Genomic DNA, 21,590 nt, shown 5'->3' on the forward strand with positions numbered 1-21,590 from the left:
GGTGTGCCACAGCAGGAGAGCAGAATAGACAAGGATGTCATCCGTATCATGTGTCCTGTCAGTAGTAGAGTTCTTGTTAGGTGAGGTGGTCCTGGTTGCAGACCTCACCTGAGCATGAGCAGAGGTACACCCAAGGAACCCTTCTTCTGTGACCCCAGTCTTTGTTCCAGGCACAGCAGACAGTGTTACATCCAGCTGTGCACAGCAGAGTCCCATTTTTCCAGAGCCAGCCAGTGGTGAAGCCAAGCACCACCTGCAAGGCCCAGCTGTAATGTGGCAGGCAGGGAGATGTGCCACAAGAAATGTTTCTTGCAGCAGCAGCAACAAAGGACAGTTTTTGGCCAGTCAGCAATAGCCACATTTCATCATGTCCATCAGTTTCAATCCAGAGATCTAGGGAGGAGCAATTCCCAAAGGCAGGAGGCAGCACAGAAGAAACCACTCTGTATTTCTTCATGGAAGGAGAGCTGGCTGAAGACATGGAGCCGTAGGGGCCTGTGCTGGGCACATCTTTTCTAGGTTAGACTGGTAGAAGCAGCTCAACAGCTTCAGCTGTTGTCAACATCTCCACCTCTTACACCAGCCAACACCACTGCTTTATGGAGAAGCTTTAGGAGTGGGAATTAAGCTGTAGTGAGGATAGCAGGACTATTTGTGCAAAAAGGCTCTGAACCTCCAGAGTCCTGACTGGGACTAAGAGGGAGTTTTACCTGTTCCCTGATAATCACTTCACTTCTGACAGGAACAGGGCAGTGACCTCTCCAGAAAGACCACAGCCTTCCCGCTCTGCCATGTGTGGAAAGTAATTTGGCACCTGTCTGTTTCTTTCAAACCTGTTTTTTGGCACAGTTCTTTCCTTGTTCTGCTTGGCAGTCTATAAAGCAGGGCACACTGAAGGAAAATAAACCTATTTTACAGATGCCATATATTTACCATAAAGTTTTATTTAAGAAAAAAGTCATAGCAGTAATTGGACAGTGTGATCCCATTTCTCTAGTTGTTAAACACAACTATCATTCAAAAAGCTTTAAGTGGTGCCTGCATCATGGCTGAATAGCTTGTGCTGAGGGTATGCTTTTCTGCATCACTCATGGAAATGAGAATTTGCAGCCTGGTACTGTGCAAAATAGCTGTGGTCTCCTTTTTGAAACATCTTCCAGAAGGAAAAGCAGGAATTGTTGATCAAATTTTAAAACATTTGAGCATTGTCCAAACCCTCTTTCTAAACAGACTTTAGGAAAACATGCCCTGTAGACAATATGCTTTCTCCAGGTCATTACAAGTGGAAAGGAGGGGTGACACGTACATTCTTGGCAGATGGATCCAAGTCTTTGTCAAATAATCATCTCCAACCTGTGTAATAATTGTGATCTGTTTGTGTTGACCTCCTACTAGTAGTAGACTCCTGTTCTCTGCACACTGCTTTGCAAACTGTTCCTCTCCCAGGCTTCCTCCCACTTTCTGTATCAGTGAAATCATCCATCCTCTCTTTTAGAGGCTGCATAGCTGAGCCATTTTTCTGACTGACTTCTGCCTTCCTTCCTCTTCATGTCCTTTTCACCTGTGAACTCTGCCCAATTTTTTTTTCCTTAGCTCTCTGCCTTTTTTATCCCACTTGCTGCCTACCATGAGAGGAGCCTAAATTGATTCAGCCTAAGTCTGTGAATGTTCCAACCCTTTGTCTCGTAAAATAACACTGTTTATAGCACAATAAAACAAATCCTCTACAGGGCTTTAAGATAACTCTACTGTAAACCCAAAACCATTGGGTTATCTACTCTACTGTAAACCTTTTTTGCTATATCTTTGATTTTTTTGCTGTATCTTTGATTTTTTTCTGCCTTCTGCTCTAAATGAAAGTCACTTCCCACTTTTTCCTCAGAACCCACATACCTTCTTTTTTTGATCACAGCTGTGAAATTGGTACAATCAAGTCAGCAAGTGTTAATGTGTTCTGGAGGAATGGTGCAGTTCTGTCTAGCTCACTAGTCTGAAGCTCATGAGTTTTAAACTGCTTTCTGCTATGAGTAAACTGTGAGTTGGCTGTGAGAAGAAGGTTTAATCACACCAGGTGTTTCAGAGCTGTGGGCTGCTGGCAGCCCCTTTGCTGCAACTCAGATCCCAGGTCTCACAGGTGCCAGAAAACAGCCCCTCTCTGATCACTATCACTACCCAGCCTGAAAGTAAGAACTGTTTTTCAAAAAAAGGGAAAGATTTTCTATTAATTACTTTAAATACTGGTTCTAGAACTAGAAAATTGGGAGAACAGATGAAGAGTACGAGTGAGACAATTGTACTTTGTATAAGTTCATCTGAGAAACCGTGTTTGATGTAATAAATGACACTGCTAAAAGTGTGTCTTGAACAGGGCAAGCATACTAAATACTTAAAGTGGTGCTGTCAAGTTTGAGTCCATGATGCAGGTTGTCTTTAAAATTTGGATTTTCAGGTTTGCTTACGTTTTTTAAAAGAAAAGTATCCTGGGCTTAGATTCCCTAGTAAATAATAGCACTTTTTTTTTTTTTTTTAAGTTGACTAAAAGAACATATAACTGATGGCTCCAGAATTCTTCACAAATTCTAATTCACAAGGTGGTTTTGACCGTAAAAGGTCTGGGAGACTCAAGTCACAAAGCAGCTATGCCTTTTTTAGCTACTCACTTTCAGCCAGAACATGAAAGATTCAAGTTCAGTTTCTTTTTCTGCCTGAATGCTTCAGCTCTCAGGTGGAAGTGTGGCTTTATGCAGCCTCTGATCTGTGGGGTTGAAGCAAAATGTGAAAGCAAAACTTTGGCATAGTTATTTCTGTGCAGGCAGATGTTGTTTTTAGTTCCTCCAACCTCACATAGCTGACTCACATCTGCCTGTGTGCTGAAAAGCTACAATACACCACAGTCCTTGACTTTGACCTCGGTTCCTTTGGGTTTCCTGTCCTTCATTGGAACGGGATGATCAACGAAAGGAGATGATCTTAACTCCTTTGTTGGCAATGTGCATTTTTCTATCTGCAATTGAACATTCCTGGGTACTGGGGAGTTCCCATCTCCCTGGAAATTGGAGTCATGATTAGAGAAGGATGTGGCTGCTCTGGGTCTCGTTGACAAAGTGAATTGAACCCTCTACAGCACATTCATCTGACCTAGAACTAGGCTGTAATCTGTGCTTCAAAGCAGGGCAGATAGAGAGCAGGAAAAGGGCAGGGCTAAAGGGAGCAAAACACTGTGCCAGTTGTCTGCATTTACCTGGTTATGACCATCAGGTGGGACATGACCAGGACTTCAGAGTTCTGAGGAAAAGCTTCCTGTGAAACTTCCTCTGTGCTATTGAGGAATGATAGCATCATGCCTGAGCTGGCAGTAAATTGTCTGGAGCATCAGTGGGTACTTCATTCCCAGCCTGTTACTTTTCTCACCTTACAGAAATCCTTTTCACCATGAGGACAGTCAAGCATGCAAAATGCTTCCTGGGAAGATTGTGCCATTTTCAACCCTGAAAACTGAAAATCTGACTGAATAAAGCTCTGAGCAGCCCAGTCTGATCCCATAGCAGATGCTGCTTTGAGCAGGACTAGAAACCTGTGATCCTGCTTCTGGTTAGGACTCCAGATTGGTTTTTAAAGATGTCTTATAGTTTCTGTTCATTAAAGAAAAAAAAAAAAAAAAACAAAAAAACCACACCCAAAAAAAAACCACCCCACCCCACCCCCCCGCCAAAAAAAACCAAACAAACATAACCCATTCTGTCTGGTTAGACTTTTAGATTCCCAAAAGAAGCCAGAGAACAGAATGTTCTCTGCAAATCCAGCATAACCACAGCGAGATTTGCAGAGGTAGACTTAGGTGACTTGCATGAACTGGTATATAGCAGTCTGGTATGTCCCCTGGTAAATAAGAAAAACCCAACTGCTGCTTGATTTTAATTTCATTATAAATGTTCTTTTTAAGTTTTAATTACTGCTTTTTCTTTTTTCTCTTTAATTCACCAAACCTTCTTGGTTGATTTTAAAAACATGTTAAAACTAATTTTCTCTTTTGCTTGTATCTCTTACTCATTCCAGTGCAGAGACAGGGAGATTGGTTCTTTTACAAATATGTTTCCTAACTTGCATTCCTCAATGCTGAATGATTTTGTAAGATGAGCAAGCAGCTGATTTGTTCTGCCTACTGTGTCCTAGCAAAACATTGGAGCATTAGCACAGGGCACTAACAGAGTGTACAAAGCGGAACCAGATTAAAGTGTTTGTGCGTGTCTTTGTGTGAGGTGACAATTAAGCTACCAAGGTGGTTGTGCAGCATCTCCATTTCTTAGATCAGTTTGAGCTCTTCTTGGTGTTGGTCATGTCTCAACTAGCCTTTGGGAAAGACACTTTTATCTTAGATTGGCAAAGGGATTCTTTTCATCTCTGATTTGGATTTTTAAGGGGATTTGCAGAAAGAGATCATGAGCCAGAGGCTGGTTGTCACACACATATCCCTACCTGCTGCATGCCACAAATAATGTAAGAAGACACAGAAGAAAACAAAAGCAAATGAGTCATCCCACATTTCTTCCTTTATGAATACCATGTTTTTTTCCCTGTAGAATGAGGGAATGGATTTGAATCAAAGAAGATTAAAATCCATCCTGGAGGGTGAGGTTGACTATTTTAATGTGAAAAGTGCTGTTATGGTCTTTTTAAGAAGATTTTAGGGCAGGAGTGGAGGCAGTGGGCAGGTGTTCAAGACTGTTAAATGTGTAGAGGTTGCCTTGGGAAAAAGTGAGTGTTGGTCTGCAGCAAACTGATGTCCAGAAAACATAAATACTCCCTCATGGTCCACGAGTTCAGAACAAAGCTGATTGTTCAAACAAAACATCTACCAAGGTTACAGAACAATACTAAAAGTTTTCAAAGGCAGGATGCGACAAAAGAACAACTTGTCAGACCTCACAGACCAGCTCTATAATCCAGAGGCAGGATCACAGAATTGCAAAAAAATGAAACGGAATTTGAGGTCCTAAAAATGAAAACTCAGGAATGCATGATTTGTAAATGGTTATTACTTAAAAAAAAGATGATTCAGGACAGTCCTTCAAAGCCTCTGGGGTCTGCTACATACAGATCCCTCTGCCAGTCCAGCAGTGTTGAAGTCACCCAATTGTTTTCAAGTGGTTCCCAGAGATTTTCAGAAAGTGCCCCCTGGGCACTATGTACCCAAGCACTGACTTGTGCTCTTTGCTTTCACTTTTCCTTCACATCCCCAGCTCCTTGCACTGTTGTTAAGTGCTAGTTGACCTTCATGAGGTCTGTTCCATATGATCAGGTTATGAAGCCAGCAGTAAATCCTAAGTACTATTTTTCTCAAGGTCAGCCAAAGTAAGCAGAGTGCATTTAACACTGCAAGTGAAGTACAAAAACCACAGTCAAAAATTTTCCTTGCCACTGAGGCCTTTCCAGTGAGCAAAGTATGTTAGATTTAACCCCCAAATTCATCTTTCCATGTTACTGGAATTTGCCATTACAGAGCACCCTCTCCAGAACAGACAAAGCAGGGACACTTTGTTGGAGGTCTTGTTTATTCCAATTCACTGCTTTTAAGCATGAAATAAATGAAATTCACAGAAGAAAATACTTTCTGGCTCTGGTTTCCAGTACAGCTCTCTCCAGAGGGATGTAGAAGAGCAATGGTTCTCTGTGGCTTTTTCACTAGACATTGCTGCAGGCGTGATACTGTCAGAGCTGTTCTGACAGCTTTGTCATAGTGTGGTCAGGGGAAGAGATGCAGCTTGCTTTCCTTTATATTTTAGTGGACCCTGGAGACCTGGCAGGAAGAAACCTTGTTTCTGTCATCGGGCTGAGTCAATATGACTTCAGGCACACAGGGAACAGATGCAGAAGATAGAAAATTGCTACTTTGAGTTCTTTTTCTGTTTGTTCTCATTTTTATTCCTCTGTGTTCCAAGTCAGGACGTGTCTCCTCAATCAGATGGCTTTGCTGGATTGTTTATTGAGTGATCAGACAATGATGATCCTTACTCTCCTTCTCCCGGTGCACATGCTGCCCAAGGAGAAGCTCTGTTAAAGACAGTTCTTCAGATCCCAGTGCCCTTAGATTTTGACTTAAGCGCCATCCCTGGAAAGCACAAGGCTGTCAGTCCCTAGGCTTCCTCCATACCTCTACTGAAGAGAAGTTAAAGATTTTTTATTCACTGAAGCCTGGTATTACCCTTCCATTCACCTCACAAATGCAGCTGTTAGAAGCCTCAAAGAAAGCAGAAAATATTTTCTACCCTGCTTTCCCTCTGCTCACAGCTTTTCCTTTTTCAGCACTGACTGTGCCAGCATTAGTGGGGTGGAGAGGCTGTCTGGAAGGCTGAGTGTTAATGCTGTTTCTGTCTGGGTCTTGGGAAAAACCAGGCTCCTTCCAGCACAGTGTGAAAGAGATTCCAAACTTGAGTCACTGAACATGCATGTGTCTGTGTGTAGACACCTCAGCTCCTCCATCCTCCCTGCACTTGATCTTCTTCCCTCAGGGGACCCAGTGTCTCATTCCCAATCTCCTGCAGACATCCCAATTCAGAGTGAGTTTCTGATGTCGCTTCACAAGTGACGTTGTCTTAAGGACAGATAAACCTGACACCTTTGTTTTCTGTCCCCAGGGTAATTTGAGATACAGTATGACCTAAAAGTTCTTGATGCTTGTGTGGAGAGAAATAATGAGGCAAAAAAAGGCAACAGTTGATGATGTTAACCTGCATACAGTTGATGGGTGATGGAAACCTGTGTTCTTGATTCAAATCAGATTATGAATGGAAAATTAGATTCTTTTATGAGAATGCATAGCAAAAAGAAACACAGAACAAGCTTCTTTCTTTGCAAAGACTCTCTGAAATCTCAGCATGCCTTGAGATTATACCTCCCTGCTGTCATGTCTTTTGCTTTACATTGGAGTCTGCAGGATTTTGTTCCTTGCACATTCTGCCTGCTCCATCAGCAACCAGCCAGGATCTTCCCACCATCATCTCCTCTTCACCTCTGTCTGTCCACCCAGCAGCACAATCTGACTGAAGAGAAGGGAAGTAATTTCTTATAAAGCCCCTAATAAGGTCCCTGACCCTTAAAAATTCCTTTTCATATCTTGACCCTCTTCATTCCCCTTTTTTATCATTAAATTAAATCCACTTTCACTGTGCTTAGGTTTCTGTATATACAAAAGTTTAAAGCCTGTTGTATATCTTAATTATTGAAAGATAATTCAAACTGAAATTGTAATTAAAAGGAACTGTGCATAGCTGAAACATCCACCATTCTAGCTGCCTGTAGTCCTTATGCACAGTATCTCTTTTGTCTTAATTTCCTCAGGCAAGCAACTGTGTCTTCTATACACACTCCTTAGTCCCTTAGCTTTACTGCAATAAAGCCTTGCTTGCTGACACCCTCAGGCTGTTTCTCTACTCTTTTCTTCTACTCTTACAACTCTCCTGTTCCTTTCATCTTATCACAGCTCCAGTCAGGCAGCCAAACAGATAGCTGTACAACAATAAACCTTATGTTTGTATGCAGTTGGCAATTTTAGCTCTCAAATGTGCCAAGTGAAGCTGAACACATACTCACTGTGGCCCAACTTATACCTGACCCAGGGATGCAAGGAGCACAAAAATTATGATAATTCTTGTATTGCTTTTTCATGTCTCTTTCCTTTTCTTTTAGAAATGCTTCAGAAAATCCTTAGCTAATGGTCTTTTGATAAGCAAATCCAAGCGGGGATTTTTTTCCTTCCTTCAGTGCGTACAGCTGGCCATTTGGGAGGGAGGTAAAAATGTTGGCCTGCCAAAATTTCTGCCTCAGTGTTTCATTTAGGAGAGAGGGTCAGATAGCAGGGACGTGGCAGCTGCAGCATTGCCAGCAGTCTCATTTAGTGCTATGGTGTTGAGAGCAGGCAGCTGGGAGGCAGAATCAGGAACCTCCCCTGCCAGCTGTTTGAAGGAGGTGGGCCCATTTGCCAATCAAAAGGCGTGAGTCTTTGCAAGACCAGTAGTGTGTGGCATAACAGAAGGGGGCTCATATTCAGTCTTGCTAACACCTGCCTCCCCTTTGCCTAAACTCCCATTTACAGCCCCCCCAAAAGCAATGTTAAACCTAGCTCAAGCCAGCAGTGCTTTAGCACCCATCCTTTCTGCTTTGAGGCTGCCTGTGGAGAGCAGGGCTGGGGTGGCAGTGCCATAACCTCAGCCCTGAAGGGACATGCCAGCAGCTGGAAGCTTGTGGTAACAAACCTCTTCTGAGCACTACTGCCCCACCAAAGAAGGGTAGCAAAAGCATGAAATACATCAGCATTAAAATACTAAACTGTGACATAAACTTGTCATGTTGGAAATCTGTGTTAAAAATTGTCATCATCTTTCCTAGCACATTACTGCTTTCTTCAGCATGAGTCAGGCTTTCCCTGAGCCCCTTTGAACTCTCCAGGCCACCTTGACTGAGGCTGAGCACTGAGCTCAGCAGTGCCCATGTCTGATTTCCAGCTGCAGGGCTCTGCAGCAGGGGTGGCATCTGTCATCCTCCAGCTCTGCTTCCTCTCCTGCAGCTCTTAAAGCCACTACAGCCAGAATTTTGTCTTTCATCTTGTCTTTCAAGACTCTTTCTCAGGGATTTCAGCAGGGACATGAGTTTTCTCTGGCCAGTCCTGTTTCCCTCTGCCACTTAAAAGCATGGCTGTGTTTTGTCACCGGTCCTTTTGGGAGGTGTAAGGAGAAGGCAGCTGCCAAACCCTCAGCCCTGCACCTGTAACATGAGGACACTAAGGAACATGAAACAGTTGATTGCCATCCCCTTTGCCATCCTCTGCTAACACCAATAGATAACAGCTCTACCTAAGAAAGGAGATAGAGGATCCCTTGCAGATGGGAAAAGATATAATAATTTATGATAGTTTGGGACTAATTGCTGAGCCCAGTCCTGTTTTCTCTACCAAAGCAGGGGCCAGCCTGGAGAAGGAAGGTGGTATCACCCTGCCCTCTCAGAGAGCGGGTTACAGCACCCACTGAACCCCATCCGTCAGAGCATAAACCACTGAACAAAGCCAGAGATGAAGCCATGGGCTTTCTCTAAACTCTCTCTAAAGAAAGAGGAAAGGGGTTCCCACTCCTCTATGAGGTGAGCCACCCGCCCCAATCAAAATACCAAAATCATAGGCCAGGCCCTGTGAAACTGTACTTGTAAGGTCTCCAGCTGCCCTAGATAAACCCTGCCTGCCTCCTTACCATCTGGCAAGACTTCAGAAGAGAAGAGAGGAGCAGGAGACTTTGAGCTGCCCCAGGTGTAACAACCAGGCCACAATACTGAGCTGTCCCCAAGGGACACCATGCCCCAGTGGTCTGGCAGCAGCCTCAGGTGCCACCCAAACAGCTTCTGCAGGTATTTCTGGAGTAGTAAAGAGAAATGTCAGGGCATGCAAAACACAAGGGTCTCCAACCCTGCTCCGAGACAATAGAGTCCACTATCCCTCTGAAACAAAATTCCTGCCAATCTAATTAATGAAAGCTTAATCAGCAGATTGGTTAATCATAAACTTATTAAATAACTAATTGAGCTCTGAGGCCGTGTGTCAAATTTCCAGACTGTGGCAGCCCCTTGGAGGAGGGATCTGGTCAGTAATCCTGTTAGGGGATCAGGTTGCTGTGTGGGACAGCTCTCCAGCTGAGCCAAGTACCCAGGACAACAGCTCACAAATTGAATAGCAGGAAGAGGCACCCTGAGCTGTACATGTCCTGTTCTCCTGTAGTTTCAGAGTAAACAGGCAATTCATCCAGTGAAACAGTGCTTGAAAGTCCCCTTCTGGGGAGCAGAGTAATTGGAGGGTGACATGCCCTGCAAATACTCTGCTCATTATTGACTCTCCTTCTTTACCTTTTCCAGGGAAGAAAACAGTCATATTAACCAGCCTAGTTGCCTGTATCTATCTGCTTTCATCTTACTAGACAGAAAATACAGAATTTTGTTTGAAATGCATAGATTCATGGAAACCAAATGCAGCAGATGATAAAGCAGAATGGATCAAATATACAACATTTTTGCTGCTAAATCAAGTCAGAAACATGGCTTGTACTGTCAGCTGCAGTTCAGTCCTGGTAAAAGAAAAGGCCAAGAGTCCTTTCCAAGCAAAATGCTGGAGTCAGCAGGCTGTGAGTCCCTTCTAAGCTCGTGTGCTGCCTGTGGCATTATCACTTAGGGCTTTATTTGTTTTGCCTGCTGATGGAATTCAATAAGTCATTCCAAGCAGGGCTATCTGCCAGTCAGTGAATTATTATTTTAAATCTGTAGTTTATGTAGGCAATATAATACATGCACTCTCCCACAGACCAACCTTTGGCATGAAAGGGTGGACATTTGACTAAGTGTCTATGCAGTTCAAGCCTACTGATGTCAGACTCTATTAAAAGTGGTTTTTTTATACAAATACACACTATATGATGACATCCTGGTAACCAAATGCTGTGAATATTCAGCTAAGCAAGTTTGTACTACTACTCTCCTGAATACACATCACATTTAGTACATGCACCAGTAACCTTAATGCTTCTTCACAGAACATCAGAACTCATAATAAATGTGATGTGGGCACTAATATTACCTCTGCGTATCAGTAGATTGTGCCTATAGCATAAGTAATATTTTAAATAAATTGAACTATTTAAGTGAAGAGAGCTAAATTGCTCTTAAAAGTCTCCCTTTTTTTTTTTTTTTTTTTTTGTTTTGTTTTGTTTTGGTTTGGTTATTTGGGGTTTGTTTTTTGTCTCTCATAACATTTAGCAGGGTCAAGCAAATGGCTTTGACTTAAACCTGTGTTCAGTTGAGTAAAAATAATGAGGGGGCATTTGTAGAAGTTCTCCCCAGGTGAAGTAAATTAATTCTCTCTGTCCCTTTAAAATACCTTAAAAGAGAGCATAGCTCAGTTTTATGGATTAGGTCTTTTAGAGATCAGTTTGTACACAGAAAAAATTTAGCTGTGCTTGTCAGGATGCAAATGCTTCCCCAAATATCTAACTTTGTTCTTCTGGCTGTCAGGTAAATGCAGCCAGAAAGGTATTTTCATTTACTTTGAAAGGTAAATGAAAATACCCTATAAGTCCCTTTCTGAAGGTAAATGTAGAAAATGGGGGAAAAAATTACATTTAAATATCACCAGTGCTGTTCATATATTCCAGTTTTGACAGTGATAAATGAAATTCTTCTATCCAATATTTTGCAGCCATTAGGAATAAAAATTTCAATCCTTTAAAATTAAGTGAAAAAGCACATGCTGAATGAGAACAAAATAAATGCCCTTGTGAGGTAGGAGCTGTAACAATAGATGCCTTTGAAATCAGTACAGAAAAGTGTTGAGAGATGAAGAGAGATTAATTGCTGCCTGCTGCTACGCACTCGCAACCTGTCTGCATAAAATGGCTGCAGAGGCAGCTCGAGCAGAGGACTGGGAGCAGGAATCCTGGTTCTGTTCTCCCCTGCTGCCACAGATCCTCTGCATGGCTTTAAAGTAAACCGGTTATGTAGTTTCTACCAGCAGTAGAACGCAACTTACTATTTTACAAAGATGATTCACTATTGTATTAAGCCATGAAGAGGTAAAATGCTCTGTGTGTTCATAATAGTGTTAGTTTGTTTTGTTGGGTTTTTTTACTGAAGTATGCAGCCATGAGGTTTTCATTGCAGGAAATTACCTGCTCTCTTCTGGGGATAAGCCAAATAGTGGGTAGAAGCAGAGAAGCCATTCCTTTCCATAATCACATGAGGGTCAGAAACATGAGATGTGGGGCTGGGATAGCATGGCTAGGGAATGAGGACATGCTGCTGGGGACATAAAGCCACTTTTGGAGATGGGTGGTTTAAGTAGATGATAGCTTGCGCTGGGACTGCAGCACTCCTTTACATGTTCCCCTCTGTGCTAAGGAATAGTGTGATGTTTTGGTGCGTGTTTCTGAAGGAAAGCACAAAATATCATCCAGACCCTCAGAAACCTCTCAGTGACTTGCACAGGCAGCATTCTAGCTGAGCATTACCTCAGAATGAGCCCTGCACTGCTGTGCATGCAATGCACTGGCTGCTGATAGTAGCTCCCGTGCTGGAAGTTAAGGGCTGCATCCTTTAACAGTAGATACAAACATTAACTTAGTCGTCCCTAGGTTGTTTAGGAGTTCTGGATCAGGCCTTCTTGGGAGCTGATGGGAGCTTAAAACCACTCCAAGCCCACTGGTGTTTGTGCCAGTTCTCAGCCATGCCAAAGGCACAGAGCAGCAGCCAGATCCACGGAACGTATGGAAATGCTGCTATTTGATCTTTAAAACCTGGTCCAAGAGGGACCTTGGAAGACAGATTCATACCTGCTCTTTCCAGCCAGTTCACACAGCTGGAGTTAGAAAAAAGAAAACAGTTCACTATTTTCCCCAAGTTTGTCTGGGTCAGAAAAATAACATGCTTCAGCTAAGAATATGGCATCTCACCCAGGTTGGTAGTTGGGTGACAGAGCTGTCTGACCCTTGCTATCTGAACAGTCTTTTCTGAAACCAGTGAAACATCCTTATTCAGATGGCCTGTCCTGAACAATCAGTGCTGATACCTGGCCTGTGTCAGCTTGAAACTGTAGTCCCTGTGTTCACAGCAGGTGATTGGCCACATATAGGTCCTTTTTGCTTCTGCTGAACCTGTTTAGTAAAAATCACTTTTCTTTTGCCTTTTTTTCAGTGCAGGTAGGCAGAGCCATCATCTGCACCAATGCCAGCCACATGGTCACCCTTACACTCCACAGAACACTGGGGTCAGCATGGTCATAACACAAAACTTTCTTACACCTTCCTTTCCACGCAGCCTACAGGCAAAGACCCAAATTTGTGTATGTACCCTGAAATCCTCTCCAGGCAGTGACAGTCCTCACTGACAAATACTATCTGTCAGAGGTGAAAGGTAGAGAAGATTTCAGTGTTACCTAGATTCATGCTAATGTCCCCCAGCTAAGCAATGCAAGTGAACTGAAATCAAGACTTGGGCTTGAATAAGCTGTAGACATCATTTCATTCTTTCTCCTTTCATTTGCTCATGAACCTGTTCATCATTCAGCAGAATTTGAGCAGACATATTAATTCCATTTCATATGTAATTTAAATTCTCAGCTTACTTGAGAAATTAGAATTCATCAGAGAATCAGAGTCCTCAGCCTCAAAAACAATTTAGCTGATTGTGGGGGACAGAGAGAGAAATACATCCCAAAATCTCATCTCATCAACCTTGAAAATGAAAAAAAATACAGTTCTGTCACACTGTATTAATTTCTCGTTGTCTTGCCACTTCAGCAAATCCCATGGGTCCACATGCACTGTCCTCATAGCAGGAAGCTCCATCTTCTCCTGGTCAGGGAGGTTCACAAGCAGTTGAGTTACTGAGGTCCAGCCAGCAGCTCTCAGAAAAGAGACTGGAGCAGTCAGCATCTGCTTGTTGCACCACGCAGTGCAAAGGAGGCAAATCAGCTTCATCTGCCATAAAATAGTGTTTGTGCCAGTCAGGCTGCCTCAGCTGAGGGGGCTGCAGGTAGTCAAGCACAGTGACAGTGTGACAATGGCATCCTAAACCACTCTCCACCCACCACTGTCTGATCATAGCCAGACTCACCCACTATCTTGGGACAAATGGAAAATGTGGATTTAGGGTGTCAGATTTTTCAAATATCTCTTCAGCATAGTACAGCATGATGTTCACCAGATTCCTGCATTGTCTGCTTTGCCTCACATCACAAAAAGAACAGTTCTGTAGGAGACTCAAGCATATGACTACTTTTGGCATTTCTGGTTTGGGGAAGATAGTAGGCAAAACCAAGGCCACCCCTACATAGCAACATGCTCCAAACAAACTGTTCAGCATTTAATTTATTAAAAAACCTTGTAAGTGTTATTAAAACTGGTTATGATTTTGTTTAAATGCTGAAACCAGTGAAATAATTTTAAGGATTCATTCAAGTCTGATTTTTAGTTTAGACACATTCATGTTAAGTCCCTTCTGCTTCCGATGCTCCATTACTATTTTCTCTCATCATAAAGGAGCTAGACACATCCTGCCAGTTGAACAGGTAACCATTTTAGATTGCACTAAATGATCGCAAGGAGTACTTGGAATCATTCATTAGGGCTGTAGGTGTTCCCATGATAAGGGGAGAATTCAGCCCCCTCTTGACTCTCCCTAAAGAGTCTCCCTGTGTAGATAAGTGTCACTTGTCAGCATGCAGTTATCTGGCCATCCACCCTCTGACACATCCTGGATCAGGCAGGTGAGTGAATACTGGGACAGGGACAGTTTACTGAGTGTTTGGCATGCTGGGGCACCTTCTTATTAATTTTGCAGGCAACTACAATAGGAGACCATTGCCAGGCAGGACACAAGGCTGAGCCACTTGTGGTGCTGATTGTGTCTGCAGCATGCATTTCCTTTGCTACTTTTCAGGGTGTTATCCCTGCTTTACTGAATGCTCCGTAGTCTGCTTGGCTGTTGTCTTGTCACCAGCAGAGCTTACTTGGAAGCAGCACTTGGAGCAGATGCTGAATGGCTCAGATGGAGTCAACGAGCAGTGCAGGCTAGTGTGGGGATAGCAGGAAAGCAGTGGTTTATTTTTTAAGCAGGTGCATCTTCCCTTAAATGGTTTTTGTGTCATAAGGGACAGTGTCTCAAAGATGAAGTGACAAGGTGAACAATAAAGGAGAAGAAAGATGTGATGTGGTTGGCAGATCCAGACAAAAGTCTGTTCCCCATCCTGGACCCCCTCCTCACATAACACTCACACACTCTCTCATGTGCTCCATGTGTTCTTCTGACACAACATCCAGGATTAGCTGAAGTGGAACCGGTGCAACCAAATTCCCCCATGAGTCAGACTGACAGCACTGCTGTCTGTATTCTCCAAGTTCTCCACTGAAAAGAAAACTGCTGCTTTGCTTCACTCAAGCATGGAGATGACTAGATTGTCTGTGGTGGGGTGACCCTGGCTGGACAGCAGGAGCCAATCAAAGCTTCTGTGTTACTCAGCTGGACAGAGTAGTGAAAACACAGAAATAATATGGGCTTTCCACAGGGTCGCAGACTCTTTCAGGCACCCACCTGCTCTGTTGTGGGGTCCTCCATGGACTGCAGATGTATCTCTTCTTCCTTATGGACCTCCATGGGCTGCAGGCGAATGTGTTCTGGTAACTGGAGCAGCTCCTCTTCCTGCTTCTGTACTGACCTGGGTGTCTGCAGGGCTGTTTCTGACACATCCTCACTCCTCTGTCTGGCTGCAGTTGTGCAGGATTTTTCCCCCTTTCCTAACTGTGTTGTCCCAGTCTCTACCACCATTGCTAAATGAGCCCAGTCATGCCCAGCAGCCAGTCTGTCTTGGAGCCTGCTAGCATGGCTCTGTTAGACACAGGGAAACATCTAGAAGCTTCTCACAGAACCCACCAGTGCAACCCTCCACTACCAAAAACTTGCACAGAAACTAGATACATCATCCTACACAGTGATCCTGCTAATGATCAGGCAGGATCTTCAGACTGCCAATTGAACATATTTTGCAATGTCAAAGGCACACACAAACTGCTTCATGCCCTCCCAACCTTCTCTGCTCTATCCTGCTTCTTGAAGGAAGCTTCTCTCTGAAAAATTAGTGAAAAGCCAGAAGGAACCTGGGTGTGGTTAAGGCTCCCCTGTCTGTTTCAGCCCTGCTGATGATTGCCCGTGGGACATCACACCTGCACTCAGTGTATTCAGCCCCCTGTAACCATTTCATCAGCATCCTAGAGCATTGGCAGCTTGTCTCAGTGCTGTGTATTTGTCAGCACTGGAGCTTCTGATGGAGATGAGTGGAAATGAGGTTGTATTTCATGTTGTAGATATTTGCCTTCGTAGTCTTGCTTTATCTCTCTCTGAACAGCAAAGTTTTTGTGGCCTGCAAAATACCAGCCTTTTATTCTGGAGACATAGGTAACCAATGCATTTCCAAGTTCCATACTGAGAAATTACTCTGATTTAAGGTTTTGATTTCGATCCTGAATCAGTCTTTCAAGTTGCTCAAGCCAGAGTGAGTTATTAATTCCGTCCTTTTTCTGCCAAGTTCCATGTGCATTTATTCACCTCTGCTGTCAACAGGAGCAGACTGGGTATGGTTTGCAAGTGTACGTATTCTTGTCTCCATGTTCCTCATCATAAGAATCTCTAGGCATCCCTGCTGCTTGTTTCTCCCTCAAGAAAGGGAACCTTGGATGTGTGTCCCCCTGCTCTGACTTGTGAGGAAGGGAAAATGTTGGCTCACCTTGAACTTGCATGCTGTAGAAGCATGCTGCTTTTCTCACAACAAGTGAGAAAAGCTGGTCTTCTCTCCAAGTGGAAATAAAATCTGCAAAAGAAAAAAAAGTACACAACCCAACAACATAATTCACACATTGCAGGAGAGGCCAAAGCAAAAAAAAATCACTATTCAGGTTCCTTAGCAAGCAGTCTGGTACACCTGTTATTCAGGCATGTCACAAAAGTAGTTTCCAGCATTTTCTTACACTCTGAAGAATTTTTTTTAACTGGTCTCTTTCCTGCCTTACTGGCCCCATGCTCAGCTTTTCCATACAAGCGTTGCCTGCCATTGGACAATGAAGTTGGGGTAGTTAGCTCAACTTTTGTGACTAGCTGGTAACTCAATACAACTGATCTTCTACAAGAAACAAGGAAGGAAAATTTAATATCAATTTATATACATTCCTGGGTTCTCATCCCTGCTAGAAGCAGAGCCATATTAGTAGAGCACAGTATTGGGGTTCATCCAGCAGCTAGCTGCAGACAGGCACAAGGCCTGTGCCTGTTGTCTGCTTCACGTGGGTTTCATCCAGAAGCTCCAAGACCTTATGGGTCTTGGACACGTAGATTTTAGTGTGTTCCTGTCAAAAGGCTGCTGTGAGTGAAGGTAGATCAGTTTTAGTCCCTGGTGACCTTGGAGAAAGTGGGACACAGCTCATCTGGCCTTTGCAGCGTCCCTTCATAAGAGGTGGTGAGCTCATGTCCTTTGCTGTTAATTCTGCTGTACCTTTTGCTACTACCAGATCTGGGTTTCTTCTTATGGTGGCCAGCTAGGCTGCTGCTCTAATTCTGCTTTTCCCATTCCTATCTCCTATGCAGAGAAGCAGAGGGAGTTGGCTCGGAAGGGGTCCCTGAAGAATGGCAACATGGGAAGCCCAGTTAATCAGCAGCCCAAGAAGAACAATGTGATGGCACGAACAAGGTAAAGGAGTGGGAAAGTACTCTCAGTTGTGCTCTGAGCTGCAGTCCCTAGTGGTCCTGGGGTGGTTCAGGGACAGTGTTCATTGCATTTGCTTTCTGCCAACCACACTGCAAGAGCAGTGATGGCCCTTCCTGGAGCTGCTGGGCCTAAATCTCTGTGCTGTTGCATCCCAACCCCTGGGAAGATGCATGGACAGCTGAGCCCAGGACCAGTGGTAGTACAGCCTGTAGAAAGCAAAGGCAGCCCAGCCAGGTTAAAATTAAGGGGTTGATAGAGCCATCCTGCAGGTTCTGAGTAGTCTCAGGTAACACCTAATCCTGCCAATGGGAGAGGAGCTGTGCTTCTTCATGAAACACAGAGTAGTTTAGAGCTTAATTCTGCCTTGGTTGCTTTTGTCACTGTAAGTTCTGCTGCTCCTTTTTGATGGTGACCTGTTCTGCAGACAGATTTAATGAAGGCTTGTATTCTATACACCTTCTCCACCCTTGGAACAGCACAGTCACACTTTGCTGGAGATGCTTTGGAAGAGCTTTTTAAGAGAGTATTAGGCAGTCCTACAACATGCTGTAAACAAAGACATTCTGAGCTGAATATTTTCTTTTAGAGTATTTTTTTTTGTCTGTGCAGACTTCAGTATACCAATGTACTACTTACCTATGTTCAGAAAGAAGTAAACCTCGTGAGCCCACAGGATTGCATGATTTGCATGCTGCTAGAAGCATGGCAGGTTTTAATGGAGGACCTCACTTAAAATGATGGAGGAATCTGGGGAATGCTGGATGTTTACTGATGAATGGGAAAGTTGCCTGGATTACCATATATTAAGTAGAATAGGAGCTGCAGGTGAGAGCCTCTCTATACGCAATGCATCTGAAAGATGAGATTTCTTGTTCACACTAATTCCCCAGACCCAAAATATTAGTCATAAATCCTGACAAGACCTTGTCAACTGTTAGGTGTAAGCCCCTGAAATACAGGGAGAATATGCTGCATTGCTTCCTCTCTGTGTTCAGGTGTTGAGGCTATATAAAAGAGCCAGACCCTTCATGACAGCAAGAAATTCAGGAACTGTGCTCAGCTGGATTTTCCATGCCCACTGCTCCTCCTTATCTTCCAAGTACATTTGGAAAAAGTTGTTTTCTTGTGGCAGTAGGCTGCAAGCTAGCATCCTGAGAGGAATGGTAGCAGATTTGCTGCTTGAGAGGTTTAGAAACACTGAAATTAGTGGAGGAAGATAATAAGGGAGAGAAGATGGAATAAATAGAGCTATCTACCTGTAACATGAGTGAATTTTCCATGGAGAGATTGTTGTTTCCAAGCTGCCGATGGAAAGAGCAGAGCAGTGACACCTATTGACAAAAGACTTGAAACAGCCAGCTCAGTTTTATTTCACTTAAGGACATCTAAGCACCTCTGAATGCTTCAGTCTGTCTTGCCACAGAGACAGCAACACCTGCAAGGCAGAAAAGCCACAAGCTTGTTCAGGCAGGTTTTCACAGGGTAACATTTGCAGTATAATGGGATATATTCCAGGAGGATATACTGCAAAATTTCCAGACTATTATTTAAGTCTGAACTGTTGGCTTCCTCAGGTCTCTGCAGGAGAATTAAGCTAAAACCATTTTCCCATTTTTGACAGTTCTGCACTTCTTGTCAAATATGTTTTCCTTTGTGCTTTGCCTCTCCTACTCTCTATTCCACCTCCTCCTTCTTCCCCAAGGCCTCTGTTATTTTGTATTATCCCTGTGGATTTCTGACATCCAGCCTCTAGTACAAGGTTGCCTTCACCATTCAGTCCTCTTCTGGGACAAGGGTGCAGCCAGCCTTACATGTGAAAGTAATTGGATCCATAACATTCTCAGTCTCCCTAAAAGCAAATTAAATGTGAATGAGCTAGGGGTGATGCTCTTCTTATGAGCACAGACAGAGCCCACAACACCATCCACACCACTTGAATGCAGCTGGGTGCTACAGTCCACTCAGGGTAACCTAAACTTATGGTCCAACCTGCGTTGCTTCAAGTGAGCAAAAACACAAAGACAAAGAAGCTTATACCAGGGCAGCTGCAGACAAAAGCAGCTACCACTGCTACCTGACTTTATTCCAAGGACAGTGGGAAGTGAAGATAAAGACAATCAGGATGTGAGGGATAGACTTAAATCAGGGGCAGAGACACCATAACAGTTTTTGTCTGCTGCAGTTAAATTAAAGTTTTTTATTATTAAGAAAAAAGACATTTCTCAAGAAGATGTGGTGGGGTTTTATTCATCAAGTAAATATCACCACAGTGTTCTCCTCGTAGATCACCTGAGAGTGCTTTGTTCACTGATGATTTAATAACAACTGTCAGTGAGTATATATGGAGCAGGGATTGGAAAACTGGAGTGAAAATGGGAGTCAGTACTTCTGATATCTGTATGGGAAAACTTGTGCTGCCAAATCTCAGCTTCAGTTCCAGACATCTTTGCTTCTTGACTTCCTGCCTTCATACCTCAGGAGCAGGAGGACTGTCTCACTTCTGTGAGAAGGGCTACTGAATTTTGCAAGTGGATCCCATTTTCTCCAGTCCCCTGGTGCAGCCGTTTGGAAATTCTGTGTCAGGTTTTAAATTAATTTATTTAACTTATGTTTCAGTGAACACAGTAAGAAAATATAACTAGTTGTGAACCTGTATATCTGCTTTGTAATAGGATTCGATATATCTTACTCCTCCTGAGCCTGGCCATTGACAGTGCTTGCCAGGACTTCTTATTTCTAAAATTGTTAATGGCTTGCTGCAATTATCTGCAGAAGCAGAAAAATATTTCAGATAGTTAGAGAGTAGTTGGAGCGTGGATGGAGTATCATATTTAGATTTATATTTCTTAAACTCTTAGTGAAGCATCATTGTCCGTCATGGTGTGTTGTTAAAGACCACTTGGGAGAAAACCTGACTTAACTTACTGAAAGAGAAGATTTTTGTCACTCCTATGGCTCTTGCCTGCTGAACTCTTACTCCATTTGTTGGGTTTAGTTAATCTTATTTTAATTGTGAAGCAAATTATTTTTGCTTTTTTTTTGGATGAAAGAACTCCATTGTGAACAAGATACCACTGTATTAACACATTTTCCTTATCCTAGAAGTTCTGAAGCTTGCGCTCCATTTCACAAACTCTCCCAGGCAGTTAAATGTGCAGAGTCATCCTCAGCCTTTGTAAGATTTCTGATTAACTGAAAGTCATTGCAAAAAAATGGAATTTGAAAAGTGCTGGTCTGACTGGTTTCTTATGCTGGGCATACCAGCTCAGGTTTCTAATATTACTAAATTTAGTACTGAGACCTCAGAAGTGTTGTGTTGCCAGGGGCCTGGGTAGGGATTCAGAAAGAGGCATCACATAATATCCCTGATGTCCAACAGCAGAATAGTGGGATCACTCTGGTCTCTGGCTTCCCCTAGCCTCCTTCTCCTATGTACTTACTGCTGGTGTCAGGTACCCTTTCCAGGAAAAAAACAGGCAACACAAAAATGAGCAATCTGATATGACAGGCAGTGCCAGCCAAACAGGTTTGCCAGAATGAAGTACAGAGTGTCCCAATGTTTGTTTTTTTCTTCCAGGAAGGGGTATGTTCCCAAGGCATGCCCAGTATTAATCCCTGTGAAACTATTGTAGGCTACCCAGAGACACAGCTTGTTCTGAATTGCACCCATTTAAACATCTTCACCAATAAATGGTGGCTTACAAAGAAGTGAAATGGGGAAAGCCAACTATCATGTAGCTTTACCCTAGGCAGTGTGTGGTTCTGAGCTTTGCTGTGTGGTTAATGGACAACATTTAATTATTTCAGGCTCGTCGTTCCCAACAAGGGCTACTCGTCGCTAGACCAGAGTCCAGATGAAAAGCCCCTGGTAGCCCTGGATACAGACAGGTATGCAAAAGGTTAAAAAGGTGATATACATCACAGCTTAAGTGAGTTTTCATGCCAGAGGGCAGCACTCACACTCTTCCCTCCACTGTTCCCTCTGACCTGTGCCACGGTGGGTCTCTGTAAGAGCAAGTGAGGAGAGCTGTGAGAACAGAGCACTGTGATGGAAAGGTCTGAGTGTCAGATGAAAGCTGCTTTACAGGCTCCCTGATGTAACTTCTCTGTGCCTCAATAACAGTTTCATGGCACAAGAAAGATAGGACTAAGTGGGGAATACAGGTCTCATCTAACCAATTCCTTCTTTGCTGTATCTTACACTTCCCTGCAGTGATGATGACTTCGATATGTCCAGATATTCGTCCTCGGGATACTCATCAGCTGAGGTGAGTTATTCTCTCTCCTGCCATCCTTGCCATGAATGCAAGTA

At 43.4% G+C, this 21,590-nt stretch overlaps 1 protein-coding gene across 1 annotated transcript in view; it reads left to right on the top strand.

Moving 5' to 3' along the window:
• The window catches only part of FAM219A (family with sequence similarity 219 member A), a 91,624-nt gene that overhangs the window by 60,043 nt on the left and 9,991 nt on the right, over positions 1-21,590 (top strand). Inside the window, exons 3-5 of the mRNA XM_041461844.1 lie at positions 17,158-17,260; positions 21,086-21,166; positions 21,492-21,546. Of these exons, the coding sequence (XP_041317778.1) occupies positions 17,158-17,260; positions 21,086-21,166; positions 21,492-21,546 (239 nt within the window). The remainder of the gene's footprint in view (positions 1-17,157; positions 17,261-21,085; positions 21,167-21,491; positions 21,547-21,590) is intronic.

This window comes from Pyrgilauda ruficollis, unplaced genomic scaffold, assembly GCF_017590135.1.
Source record: "Pyrgilauda ruficollis isolate IOZ18807 unplaced genomic scaffold, ASM1759013v1 scaffold155, whole genome shotgun sequence".
In the NCBI taxonomy this organism is placed as follows: domain Eukaryota; kingdom Metazoa; phylum Chordata; class Aves; order Passeriformes; family Passeridae; genus Pyrgilauda; species Pyrgilauda ruficollis.